This window comes from Pinus tabuliformis, chromosome 8 (genome assembly GCF_031772625.1).
Source record: "Pinus tabuliformis cultivar Carrire ecotype Pingquan chromosome 8, CPIR1, whole genome shotgun sequence".
In the NCBI taxonomy this organism is placed as follows: domain Eukaryota; kingdom Viridiplantae; phylum Streptophyta; class Pinopsida; order Pinales; family Pinaceae; genus Pinus; species Pinus tabuliformis.
Window position 1 is genome coordinate 221,168,125 of NC_142294.1, and position 12,986 is coordinate 221,181,110.

General features: G+C 38.3%; 1 protein-coding gene across 1 annotated transcript in view; it reads right to left on the reverse strand.

Moving 5' to 3' along the window:
- Positions 1 to 12,705, reverse strand: part of LOC149234946 (putative methionine--tRNA ligase) — a 361,390-nt gene extending 348,685 nt beyond the window's left edge. Inside the window, exons 1-2 of the mRNA XM_089372009.1 lie at positions 12,485 to 12,705; positions 12,188 to 12,369 (exon numbers count right to left, since the gene is read on the reverse strand). Of these exons, the coding sequence (XP_089228135.1) occupies positions 12,188 to 12,323 (136 nt within the window). The 5' untranslated portion in view covers positions 12,324 to 12,369; positions 12,485 to 12,705. The remainder of the gene's footprint in view (positions 1 to 12,187; positions 12,370 to 12,484) is intronic.
- Positions 12,706 to 12,986: the final 281 nt, after the last annotated feature.

Genomic DNA, 12,986 nt, shown 5'->3' on the forward strand with positions numbered 1-12,986 from the left:
ATCCATTTAAAAAAATGAAATAAAATAATAAAATAAATAAAAATTTAAAAATTTTAAAAATAATAATAAAAATTTTAAAAATTTAAAAATTAAAAAAATAATAATAAAAAATTTAAAAAAATTTAAAAATTTAAAAAAATAATAATAATAAAAAATTTAAAAATTTTAAAAATAATAATAAAAAATTTTAAAATTTTAAAAATTTTAAAAATAATAATAAAATAATAAAATAAATAAAAATTAAGAAATTTAAAAAAAAATATATAAAAATAAAATAATAAATAATAAAAAATTTAAAAATTTAAAAAATAATAATAAAAAATTTAAAATTTAAAAAATAAAATAAAATAATAAATAATAAAAAATTAAAAAAAATTTAAGGGAATAAATCGACGGATGAGATCAAGAGATGTCTTGATCCTCATCAACGGTCGAGATCATTTCTACATGGATCAATCGAACTAGCCGTTGGAGTCATTTCCTTTAAATAGGGTGCTAGGAGTCATTGTCGATTCATTCGATCTGTGAGTCTAACACTGAAGAAGCTCTCTTGTAAATCTGTTTCTGGTTAATAAAAGAAGACTTTGGGGTCCATATCTTGCTGGTGTTACTCTCTTGAAATGCTGTGAGATTGTTTTAATTTTCTGCATATGTTATTTTCAGCTGTTAATAATAGCTTTTGTAGAGTATTGTGGGTACAGGTATCTTGCTCACTTGCTAGGGTTTGGGTGCTGTTAGGGTTTCTGAAGTAATGGCAGGTATCTCCATTATTGTTTGAGATCTAGCAACATTTTTGCCCTCTTTATTGACGATTGTTTTGAGCTGTGCAGAATAACATTTTCTGAAGGAATTTTGTGGGCGTTCGGGGAAGTTCTCGGCTGAACCAGCCAACTCCCGCAAGCGTTTTTTGTTGAGCCCAGCTGGATTTGATCCGGGGTCTATCATTCGGTTTTATTTTTCTGATCTGCATGAGAAGATTTCTGAAGTTTTTTTTTTTTACAGTGACAATCTGAAATTTCTTTTCTTTAAAATATTTCTGTGCTTACTGCTAAATCTGGCTGCTAAGGGCCTAAATCTGTAAATTATTAGGCTGATCTAGGGTTTTAATATTTTTTTCATTAGGGTTTTAAATTTTGTTCTATGCAGTTTTCACTAGGGTTTTCAGTTTCTTGGTTTTAGGCATATTTTTTCTTTGGGTGATCTTTTCCTTTCATGGTTTGCAGGATTATTAAATTTTCAAGCCGAGATGCGAAATTGATATCTGGTTAATGGTTATGATTCGTGGTGGTTTAAAGCATTCATCTTTTAAAACTTTCAGTTGCTGGATATCGTTTTTTGAGCATTGTGATTTAGCTGATGATAGATGATTACTGTTCATGGTTTATTTTTCTATATCATTTAAAAAGTAATCATTTTAATAACAATAATCTCTTAAGGCACTGGTCTGCTCAATTAACCAAATCATTTTAGTGCTTTTTATATCGTATCTCGTGTCTCCCAACCAACTGGTCGACAGTTGGTCTCATCATCTCACAGGGACTACCCCCCTTAGCCGCGGGAGACAGGCTTAAACGGAGGGATTGGGGATCAGAGTGACAGCCCCCGGTCTGAGCGTTGTCGTGCCAATCCGCGCGACAACATTTTTTGGCGCCGTTGCCGGGGACTTTGTTTTCTCGGCATTTCAACGACTTTTAATCATTCATCGCTCATCTTTCTATCATTCGTTTGAGCCGGCAACGCCAACATTTTTTGGCGCCGTTGCCGGGGATAGAGTTTTTCTGTTCCTGGAGTTTCATCGACATTCACCTTATCATCTCTCTCATCTCTCATTTTGAGCTGGCAAATTCAACCTTTTGGGTTATCATTTGGATCTTTTATTGCTTTATTTTTCGCCATATCAGTAGCATCTCTTCGGTCTGTTTTTTGTTTGGGTGGCGACTCCATTTTCTCATTTTTCCCAGACAAGAAGCTTTCCTCATATCTACTTGTGGTTACTTTTTGGATCCTAGAATCAGATTCGTTGTTCAAGTGCCGACTCCACTTCTTTCATCTTTTGATTTTCTTGAGCAGAGATCTAGTTCTATCATCCATTTGATCTCCTATTATTTATCATGGATTATTCATTTAAACCATGTCGTTTTATTCACCATCTCCATGATTTTCCAGAAGAGGCCATTTCTAAATTACCTATCTTTTCAGGTGGTGATCCAATCGCTGTTAGAAGGCATCTAGGCTTGTTTGATCGCATCATGATCATATATTGCAGATCCCCTCAATTTAATCATGAAGATATCAAAATGCGTCTATTTGTCCTTCCTTTAGAAGATGATGCTTTGAATTGGTTTAACAGTTTTCCTAAGGAATCTTTCACTTCTTTAGAAGACATTATTGATGCTTTTAAACATAAATATGGTTATCCAAACAGCTTGCCTTCTGCCTCTAAAATTGTGCAACAGAATGAAAATAATTTGATAAGAGGTCCAGCTGATGGTGAAAGATCCCAAGACGACTCTTCATATCAGAATGTGTCATCCACCGAAAATATTGCAGATCAAGTTCATAACAATGAAAGGGAAGAGCAAAAGCAAATTTTACGAGATTTAATGATGCTGGTGAAAAATATGGAAAGCAATCAAACTAATTACGTCAATGATGTCAAAACTTTATGCACCCATCTGGAAAAACGTAACAGGGAGATTGAGGTCACGCAAAGTCACCATGCTAAAGAAATTGAGGCCATGAAAACTAAATATGAAACAGAAATTGGAAACATGCATAGCAGGTTGTCAGTCTTAGAGGAAAATATGGTGACCATGAAAGCTGATCATGATAGGGAAATTGACTCTATGCAAAACAAGTTATTCACTATGGATGAGGAAATGACTATCATGACATTCAATCATAACAATCAGTTGGCTGACATGCAAGCAAATCACAGAGAAGAAATAAATTCCATACAGCATTGCTTGATGAACATAAAGGAAGGAAATATTAAAGTAATAAAAGACATGGAAGAACATCATGCCAGACAAATCAGCGCTATAAAGGTTGAACACTCTAGTCAGTTGGATGCCATTAAAATACAGGTTCAAAGGTTTCAGCAATTGGAAAATGAGAGAAACCAGGGAACATCAACAGATCAAGAGCCTTCTCATTTGTTGCAACAAGCTCCATCTATTTACGAGGAGGTTATTGATTCGATTGAAAGATGGTTAATTGAAGGTGATCCGGACAGACTTAAGAATGATAAAGATCAGATGCGGGCTAAAGAAAGACATATCATGCATACTTCATCTGATAGTTTTGAAACAGAAAGTTCCAGGTCATCAGTAATTAAACCAGCCGGAAAGAAAAAGCGCAAGAGAAGGAAAATGAGAAGAAGATTTGACGCATCAGACGGCCGTGAGCAGCTTGATTTTCGGATAGGAAAGAGTCCTACCATATGCAGAATTGGACATGGCACATCCGACAAGCAGCCGACAGATTTGCCTGAAAGCAGGCAAATGCTCAGTATGCACTATATTGAACACATCTGATGCCGTAGGGCATCCTTTGTATCGTATTTCTAACCCTACTCCTTGTCTTTTCAGCATTTCATTTCTGTTTTTAGGATTAGATTTACTTTTCATGTTATTAGTTAGTTAATAAATGAAGAGCTTTTATCTTTCCTGTGCTTAATGTATATGATGATTTTGGGCGGACGCTACTTATATTTTGTTGTGTGTTGCATGGATGCAGATTCTGGATTCTCACATTCCTGCAAGCAGCAACGTGTCCCCAAGTAGAGCCAGATGTTGACCTCTACTGGTCAACTACCCATGCAGTACACCCCCCTTTTCTTTGCAAAAAGGGGCAGCACCTGATCAGCGTGTCCGTGCCATCCAGCAGTCATCAACAACTTGATCATCTGATTGTAAACCCAGTCTGCATGTATTAATTGTAAATAATCTTAGCAGACATGAGTCATGTATGTAAATTTGCCTAGGTGGACCTAACTTTCTAGTGGTAATCTATGTCTCGGAAGGTTTTTTGTCTCACCGATCCACGGATCGGCAGAGTTTTCCTTCAAACCTGACCCCAAAGCCGGGATGGATTTTGTCATTAGAACTTTAGGAGAATCCTAGTGTGTTGATCTGCTAGATTATAGTTGTGTCGCAGAACTGGGTGTTTTGTGAGGGTCTGTATTAAGTGGGTTTGTCCCCTTGAGATGTAAATTGTAAAAAGTCATCATGAAATGTGTCTTGAGGGTTGAAAATGTTTTAAATCCCCTCGTGAGTCCTAAGTCCTAGGTCCTAGGTGATGTTTCCAAAGGCTTAGTTCGATGATCCATTTAAAAAAATGAAATAAAATAATAAAATAAATAAAAATTTAAAAATTTTAAAAATAATAATAAAAATTTTAAAAATTTAAAAATTAAAAAAATAATAATAAAAAATTTAAAAAAATTTAAAAATTTAAAAAAATAATAATAATAAAAAATTTAAAAATTTTAAAAATAATAATAAAAAATTTTAAAATTTTAAAAATTTTAAAAATAATAATAAAATAATAAAATAAATAAAAATTAAGAAATTTAAAAAATTTAAAAAAAATATATAAAAATAAAATAATAAATAATAAAAAATTTAAAAATTTAAAAAATAATAATAAAAAATTTAAAATTTAAAAAATAAAATAAAATAATAAATAATAAAAAATTAAAAAAAATTTAAGGGAATAAATCGACGGATGAGATCAAGAGATGTCTTGATCCTCATCAACGGTCGAGATCATTTCTACATGGATCAATCGAACTAGCCGTTGGAGTCATTTCCTTTAAATAGGGTGCTAGGAGTCATTGTCGATTCATTCGATCTGTGAGTCTAACACTGAAGAAGCTCTCTTGTAAATCTGTTTCTGGTTAATAAAAGAAGACTTTGGGGTCCATATCTTGCTGGTGTTACTCTCTTGAAATGCTGTGAGATTGTTTTAATTTTCTGCATATGTTATTTTCAGTTGTTAATAATAGCTTTTGTAGAGTATTGTGGGTACAGGTATCTTGCTCACTTGCTAGGGTTTGGGTGCTGTTAGGGTTTCTGAAGTAATGGCAGGTATCTCCATTATTGTTTGAGATCTAGCAACATTTTTGCCCTCTTTATTGACGATTGTTTTGAGCTGTGCAGAATAACATTTTCTGAAGGAATTTTGTGGGCGTTCGGGGAAGTTCTCGGCTGAACCAGCCAACTCCCGCAAGCGTTTTTTGTTGAGCCCAGCTGGATTTGATCCGGGGTCTATCATTCGGTTTTATTTTTCTGATCTGCATGAGAAGATTTCTGAAGTTTTTTTTTTTTACAGTGACAATCTGAAATTTCTTTTCTTTAAAATATTTCTGTGCTTACTGCTAAATCTGGCTGCTAAGGGCCTAAATCTGTAAATTATTAGGTTGATCTAGGGTTTTAATATTTTTTTCATTAGGGTTTTAAATTTTGTTCTATGCAGTTTTCACTAGGGTTTTCAGTTTCTTGGTTTTAGGCATATTTTTTCTTTGGGTGATCTTTTCCTTTCATGGTTTGCAGGATTATTAAATTTTCAAGCCGAGATGCGAAATTGATATCTGGTTAATGGTTATGATTCGTGGTGGTTTAAAGCATTCATCTTTTGAAACTTTCAGTTGCTGGATATCGTTTTTTGAGCATTGTGATTTAGCTGATGATAGATGATTACTGTTCATGGTTTATTTTTCTATATCATTTAAAAAGTAATCATTTTAATAACAATAATCTCTTAAGGCACTGGTCTGCTCAATTAACCAAATCATTTTAGTGCTTTTTATATCGTATCTCGTGTCTCCCAACCAACTGGTCGACAGTTGGTCTCATCATCTCACAGGGACTACCCCCCTTAGCCGCGGGAGACAGGCTTAAACGGAGGGATTGGGGATCAGAGTGACAGCCCCCGGTCTGAGCGTTGTCGTGTCAATCCGCGCGACAACACAGCCAATAGAAAAAGCCCTGGTTCAAATTTCTATCATTAAAGTTTCAACCAAAACATATCCATTTCCTTACGCATGTCACTTGTTCATCAACATGCTAGCTAAATTGGACTGAGCGTCACTTTATCTATTCTGTGAAGAGCAGTCGCCTAACCTCGCAAAAGGTTCAAGATTTGAAATGTTCGCTTAAACCTTTGCCTTAATAACACGATAACAAGCAGACCACCATTTTGCACCCAGTAGAGTGTGGGATTATGGAAGTTCTCGGGACGATGGTGACGATTACTTGTCTTTAAAGGGATTGCAGGTGAATGCAGAAAAGACGTTAGAAGGCCGCAGTCATATTAATACTACTGTTCTGGAACAAAGATGGATTCCGTACATCAGTCTGTTTGTGAGCTGATTTCTCATTTATGAACCAAACAGAGATCGTTTAGATAATTTGCATTTTTCCAAAATTCCTGTTATGAATATGAATCATGCTGCTGTTGAGCATGGCCCGACTTGGATTTCGTTACACTGTGATTATGATATCTCCTTTTAATTTTACAAATTTGAATAATTTACCCCAAAGAAAAATCTATGGTTGAGAAATTTAATTATGTTTGCGTGAGTATTAACAAAAACGCTAAAATGTTTCTTCAAAAAAGAAAGGTTTTGACCATGGTCGGCACCCTCGCAAACCCAGAGAGCCGGTCAAAACTATTCCCCCTCCTAAAGCTGTTTCCGTGACCAGCTCTTCATTGTCTCAAAGGATTGATAGCCTCCAAAAACATGCTCTGGTCGGGAAATGGTATTTTCCATAAATGAATGAGGAAAACATGAGGAAATGGATATCAGCTTCGTGGTCCCCTCTCATTGGCTATACTCCAATAATTTCTCGCCTCATGAAAGACTGGCTCTCTTTCCACTTTCAGAAGGCATCTGATTTAGAATTGATTTTGAACAGACCTTGGGTGTTCGGCCGAAGCTTTCTTTCTTTGTCTAGATGGTATATGGGTTTCGACCCTCTCAAGAACACTCCATCACATAACATGATTTGGGTCAAGCTCCCAAACTTGCCCTTAGAATTATGGACGACTGAAACTCTCACAATGATCGGGGACGCAGTCGGCAAATTCATATATGTCGACCCATGGGTCAGGGGGGAGAAGGACAAAAGAATCGCGTGGATTCTAATTGAGAAGCCTTATAAGGGAGGCTATCCTGATCAGATAGAGATTTCATGGGAAGGCTTTAAAATTTGTCAAAGACTTGACTTCTGGGGCATCCCTTTTCGATGCTCCTTTTGTCATCGAACGGGCCACCTCATCAGGAATTGCAGGCACCGATCTAAACTCAGGGCGAACAGGTATCCTTCTGATAAGAAAAGAGGTTCGGGGCCAGACTCCCTTTCTGAAGATGTAAGTAATTCTGAAAATCTTTTCTCTTTTCAATCTACGGACCTTCGATGCTCCCAGCTCAACTCTCAATTTCAATCTGAGTCTCCAAATCTAGCGGACTTTCAATGTCCCCCTATCCCTGAGCCGCATGACGAGAACCCCGTGCCTTCTCCGCAGATAAAGAATAAAGCAGACTTTGTGGTGGGGTCACACCCTATACTGATTACTTCCTCCTCGCCATCTCCAAATGGGCCGGCCCCTGCCTCGCAAAAGGGTAAGGAACCTATGATGTCCCCTACCCCTTTCAACTCTCCATCACAGTCCCCTGTTAATAGTTTTGATAGCGACATCGACCTCCTCCTCCAGCGGAACCCATCGGTTCTCGAACCACTGACTATTCATAAGCCGTCCTTCCCATCCATTAGCCCCAATTCCGCCAAAAATATCACTGTCAGGAAAAAGCAAAAAGGAGGAAGCCGTCACTTTCGAGGCAGAACGATTGCTTCTGACCTGGGGGTTACAAATTTGTCTCTTGTGGAAGTCCCAATCATGGAACCTACTGCTTCGCAGCCTCTTAGAGCATGTCAGGCTGGACAAGCCTCTAAATGACCTTCTTAGTATCTTTTAATATTAGGGGATTGGGTGCCGCCCCAAAATTCCTGGCGCTAAAAGAGACTCTTGCTTCTGCTCATCCCCTCATCATTTTTATACAGGAAACAATGCATTCAAGTTCAGTCTCTCTGGCTTTCTTCAGAAGAATGTTCCCCACTTGGTATATGGTTGCCACAGAAGCGGAAGGTATGTCCGGTGGTCTGGCAGTTTTGTGGAACCCGGTCTCGGTCAGAGCAAAGGCTTTCAAATGCTGTGCTGGGATTCTCCTCTCGGCTTCTATCAGAGGAAGGCCTCAGATTATCAACATCTTGAATATATATGCGCCCTATAGGGACAGATCTCCATTCTGGGACAAGCTGTTTGATTCTGAAATACTAGACATAAAATCTTTATTAATAGCGGGTGATCTAAACCTGACCCTCAACTCTGCGGAATGCTGGGGCTGTTGTAGAAAGCAGGACCGCATGGCTGATAAAATGCGTCAGGAGCTTCTAAATAGAAATTTAGTAGATATAATTCCTGAAAAATTGGTCCCAACATGGGAAAACGGCAGGACGGGCTCAGCTTACATTGCTAAAAGAATAGATCGCTTTATTATTAATGCCAGCATAATTGAAAGTTGGGGGATGCCTGTCGCTAGAACGGGATTGGAGCTCTCCTCGGATCACAGGCCCATCTTCCTGGAATGGGTGAACATGAATTGCAAGTTGGGCTACCCTTTCAAATTTAATAGATCCCATCTCGAGGATAAATCTTTCAATGAACTCATTGCAAACACTTGGAGGGATATTCATCAATCTGAAGAGGCATTCTTATTTACTTTCCGGGAAAAAATTCAATTGCTGAGAAAAGCAGCAAAGGATTGGCAGATCAAGAAGAGGAAGATGGACAAACAGGAGCTATCTGACATCAAAAAAGAAATATGTTATCTCTCTAATTCGGTCCATTATAATGGTCTATCTTTTGATCAAAAAATCCTCATCAGAACTCTGGAAAAAAAGAAACAAGAGCTGCTGCAAAAGGAGGAAGCATTATGGAGACTTAAAAGCAGAGCGACATGGCTCAGGGAGGGTGATCGAAATACTAAGTTTTTTCACAATTTCGCAAATGCTCGTCGGGCCAAGAATTCCATTTGGAAGATTGAGGATGGCAAGGGGGGTTTCTTCCACACTCAACAGGATATCTCGGCAGAAGCCACAAGATTTTTTCAAAATCATTATAAAAGGCAGGATAGCGATGCATATGACTCTTTATGGGCTGTGGAACTGATGCCTGTAATGTTTGATGAGGGCGCAAATGATCAATTCTTTAAGCCAATTACGGATGAGGAACTTCTCGACACCATTAAAAAGTTCAAAAGGGACAAAAGTCCGGGCCCTGATGGTTGGCCGATCGAGTTTTTCTGTCATTTCTATGATCTGTTCAAAGAAGATTTGCTGCGCATGGTGGATGCCTCCCGCATGTCTGGGAATATAAACAATGCGCTATCCGCCACCTTTATAGCTCTTATTCCCAAGAAGGACAAATCGGAATCTTTCTTCGATTTTAGGCCGATAGCCCTATGCAATACTCTATTTAAAATTATATCAAAGATTATTGCGGAAAGGTTGAAGGTTGTTCTAAATTCCTTCATATCAAAGGAACAGCATGCCTTTTTAAAAGATAGACTTATTCTGGACGCTGTTGCTATGACGCAGGAATGCCTCTTCTCAATCTCATCAAACAATATAGATGCTGCAGTCCTGAAGATAGACCTCAAAAAAGCCTACGATTGCGTAGACTGGGGCTTCCTTAGAATCCTTCTTGCAAAAATTGGATTAAGAGCACAGGGAATTAAATGGATTATGGCGTGTGTTGAAAACGTCAAATACTCAGTTCTCATAAATGGCATCCCATCTACTTTCTTTCCAGCGGAGAGGGGCCTTCGCCAAGGCTGCCCTCTTTCACCTCTTCTTTTTATTCTCGTGATGAACTCTCTCAGCTCTCAGATCAATTTGGCCGTTGCAGAAGGGAGATGCAGGCCGATCAAGATCTGCAAGGACATTTCCCTCTCTCATAACCTTTTTGTAGATGATATTCTCCTTTTCGCGATGTTATGTAAATCATCATGGATTTGCCTAAATGTGATATTCCAGAAATTTCAATCCGCATCGGGCCTCTCTATCAACAAAGACAAGTCCACGTTGTATCATAATGATTCAAATCCGGACTTAGCTCAATGGATTGCTGCACGTTTTGGCATAAAACTTGCTCTGATAAAGGATGGGTTTAAATATCTAGGATTCCACTTAAAAGCAAAAGGTTATCGCGCACGGGATTGGCAGTGGCTGATCGAGCGCTTTTATAACAAAATCTCATGTTGGGAGATGCGATTTTTATCCCTGGCGGGCAGATATATATTGGTCCAGTCCGTTCTTTCTCAACTGGCGGTTTATTGGGGCCACCTCTTCCTTCTTCCTGCATCCATTACAAGTAAAATGGCTTCTCTGGCAGCCACTTTTTTATGGGGCGGTAGAACATATCAGTCCAAGATCCATCTGGTAAAGTTGGATTCCATTACAAGGCCGAAGAAGTTGGGCGGATGGGGCCTTCTGCACATGCCAACTTTCGGCAAAGCACTTCTATGCAAATCCCTTCTCAGAGGAATTTATGGGAAATGTCAATGGAGCACTATCATTAATCAAAAATACCTCAAAGGAAAAAGCATGGTTTTTTGGTACAGAAGATGCTCTTTAGGCATCAGAAGAGGTTCCCCCATATGGCAAAGTTTTAGAAAGATCCAGTCTCTCTTCATGATGAATTTAAGATGGAAATTTTTCTCGGGATCCAGCATTTTTATTGGCATTGACTCAACTGTGCACAATCTGGAATCGATGATTCCCTCTGCTTTGCTATCTTTCTTCTTCTCAAGGGGCTTTTTCACATGGAATAAATTAATAAAAACTTGGTCATCTCAGACCCCCGTATGGAAGGATGCGGCCGAATTATCTCTGCCCCACTCTCTTCGTCCCTTATGGTCATCGGCTATCAACAGGTTTTCTAGCAAAGGCTTCTCTCAATCGGGATCCAAGGATGAACTCATCTGGTCACTTCAGAAATCATCACAGTCTATCGGCGTCAGAGATCTTTATGCTGCATTCTTATCTGGCCAGTCGCCCTCCTCCCCCATCTTCCCACTCAAATTTTGGAAAGCTTCCTGTCCGCTCAAGATGATTCTCTTCTCATGGCTTCTCTTCTCGGACAGGAATCTCACCTGGGAGGTTCTCCAAAGAAAGGGATGGCAGGGTCCGGGTAGATGCCAAATGTGCCTTTCGGAAGCTGAATCCAACTCTCACATGTTCTTCAACTGTGCCTCATCTTCAACAATCTGGTATGATTTATCTTTGATTTATGGCTTTTCTCATCGAGTTTTTTCATCTGTACAGGATGGCTTCAATTGGTGGAGCGCTCAGAATCCCTCCTGGCGCTCATTGTTTATCCTCACCTGTTGGTTTCTATGGAAATGGAGAAATGACTGCATTTTCCAGAACTCCAGGATGCCCCTTGATTCTATCCTGATCTCAATCACGGGCTATCTGCCCCCCTCAGATTAATCTCAAGTCCAGCTCTGCTTCTATTACATCTTTTTGGACCTTCTACTCACAATGTTGGTGTATTATCAGATTTTGGCTTGCTGTTTCAGCTCCTATTGTAAAAAAAACTTTTTATGGCGGTCCCGCTTCTCCCCCATGAAGCGTTAATTGTGGAGGTTTTTGTTTCTCTCTTTCTAAATCTTTTTTAGAAAGGTCCGCTTCTCTCAAGAAGCGCCACTGTTGTTATGTTGATGGATCCTCATGCTTTTATGTTTCGCATTTCTGCTCATGCTTGGCTCAGCGCCTCCCGTTTTTGCTGGCTTTCTCATGTTTGTGACAATATGTTACATGCTGCCTCATCAGTCATACTATCTGATCAGCTGTATTGTTTTCCAGCTGATTCTCATAGATTTCCATCATGTATACAGATCTTTATATTTCCTTAATATAATCTATTATGTTTTTTCTCTCTGAAAAACACAAACTCGATTATTCCAATTTCATATGCTCAACCCATTTCTCGCTTCGTTTCGCATTTCTCAATTAAAAGGCAAATAGGTGCATTTAATATCATGACAGGCCGCCTTTCCAGTTTGACATTAAAATAGCTACCCTGAGTGTAATGATAAGGAAAAAAGAGAAAAACTTACTTCCTATCAGATTTCCGAGATGCGGAACATTGTTCACATAAGGAAGTGCACTCGTTATTAACACATTCCTCTTTCCCGGTATTGGCAACTTGGGAGCAGCAGCATCTTCATTCCCAATTTCTGAAATATCACCCATGCTTCCTGCTGATATGCTCGAAAACACCCGTAGCAAAACCAGAGACCTGAACAGAAAAACCAACGATAAAAAGAGCACAATTTATTCCCCTGCAACTATGGTTTGCGAGTATCTGATGGCAAAAGATGAAGAAGCAATCAAAAAAGCTGTGAAGATGCTACCTTCGAACACACAATGAAGCAAATTGGGCGCCGGGAATCGCAAAGGAAAATGGAAGTAGAGAGAACAGATCCCTCTTCCTGTAAGCGCACGCCACCTTCGTGAAGATATTTCAAAAGCATGTTTTGGAATGAGACAATACCAGGAAAGGGCAGGAAACAGTGCAAATTCTGCGGTTAATGTCAGATCACACTCTTTCGCTGACAACTATTTTATATTTAAACTGAAAATACTCAGCTTTTGGTATCGTATATATTCATGCCGTCCACTCGCTAGTGGAAGGTGTGCTGTTTGTGTCCCTGGTCGCCATTCCAATCTTCTGGTTGACGTTGAAATATTTATTTTTTATTTGGAATATTTACATAAAAATGAATGTTTTTTTAAATTTACATTTATTTTGATTAATTCAAAAAATAATTATATATTATATTATACAAGTTCGATTTTCATATATATATATATTATTATTATTATAATATAGATTATTTATGTAATTATAAAAAT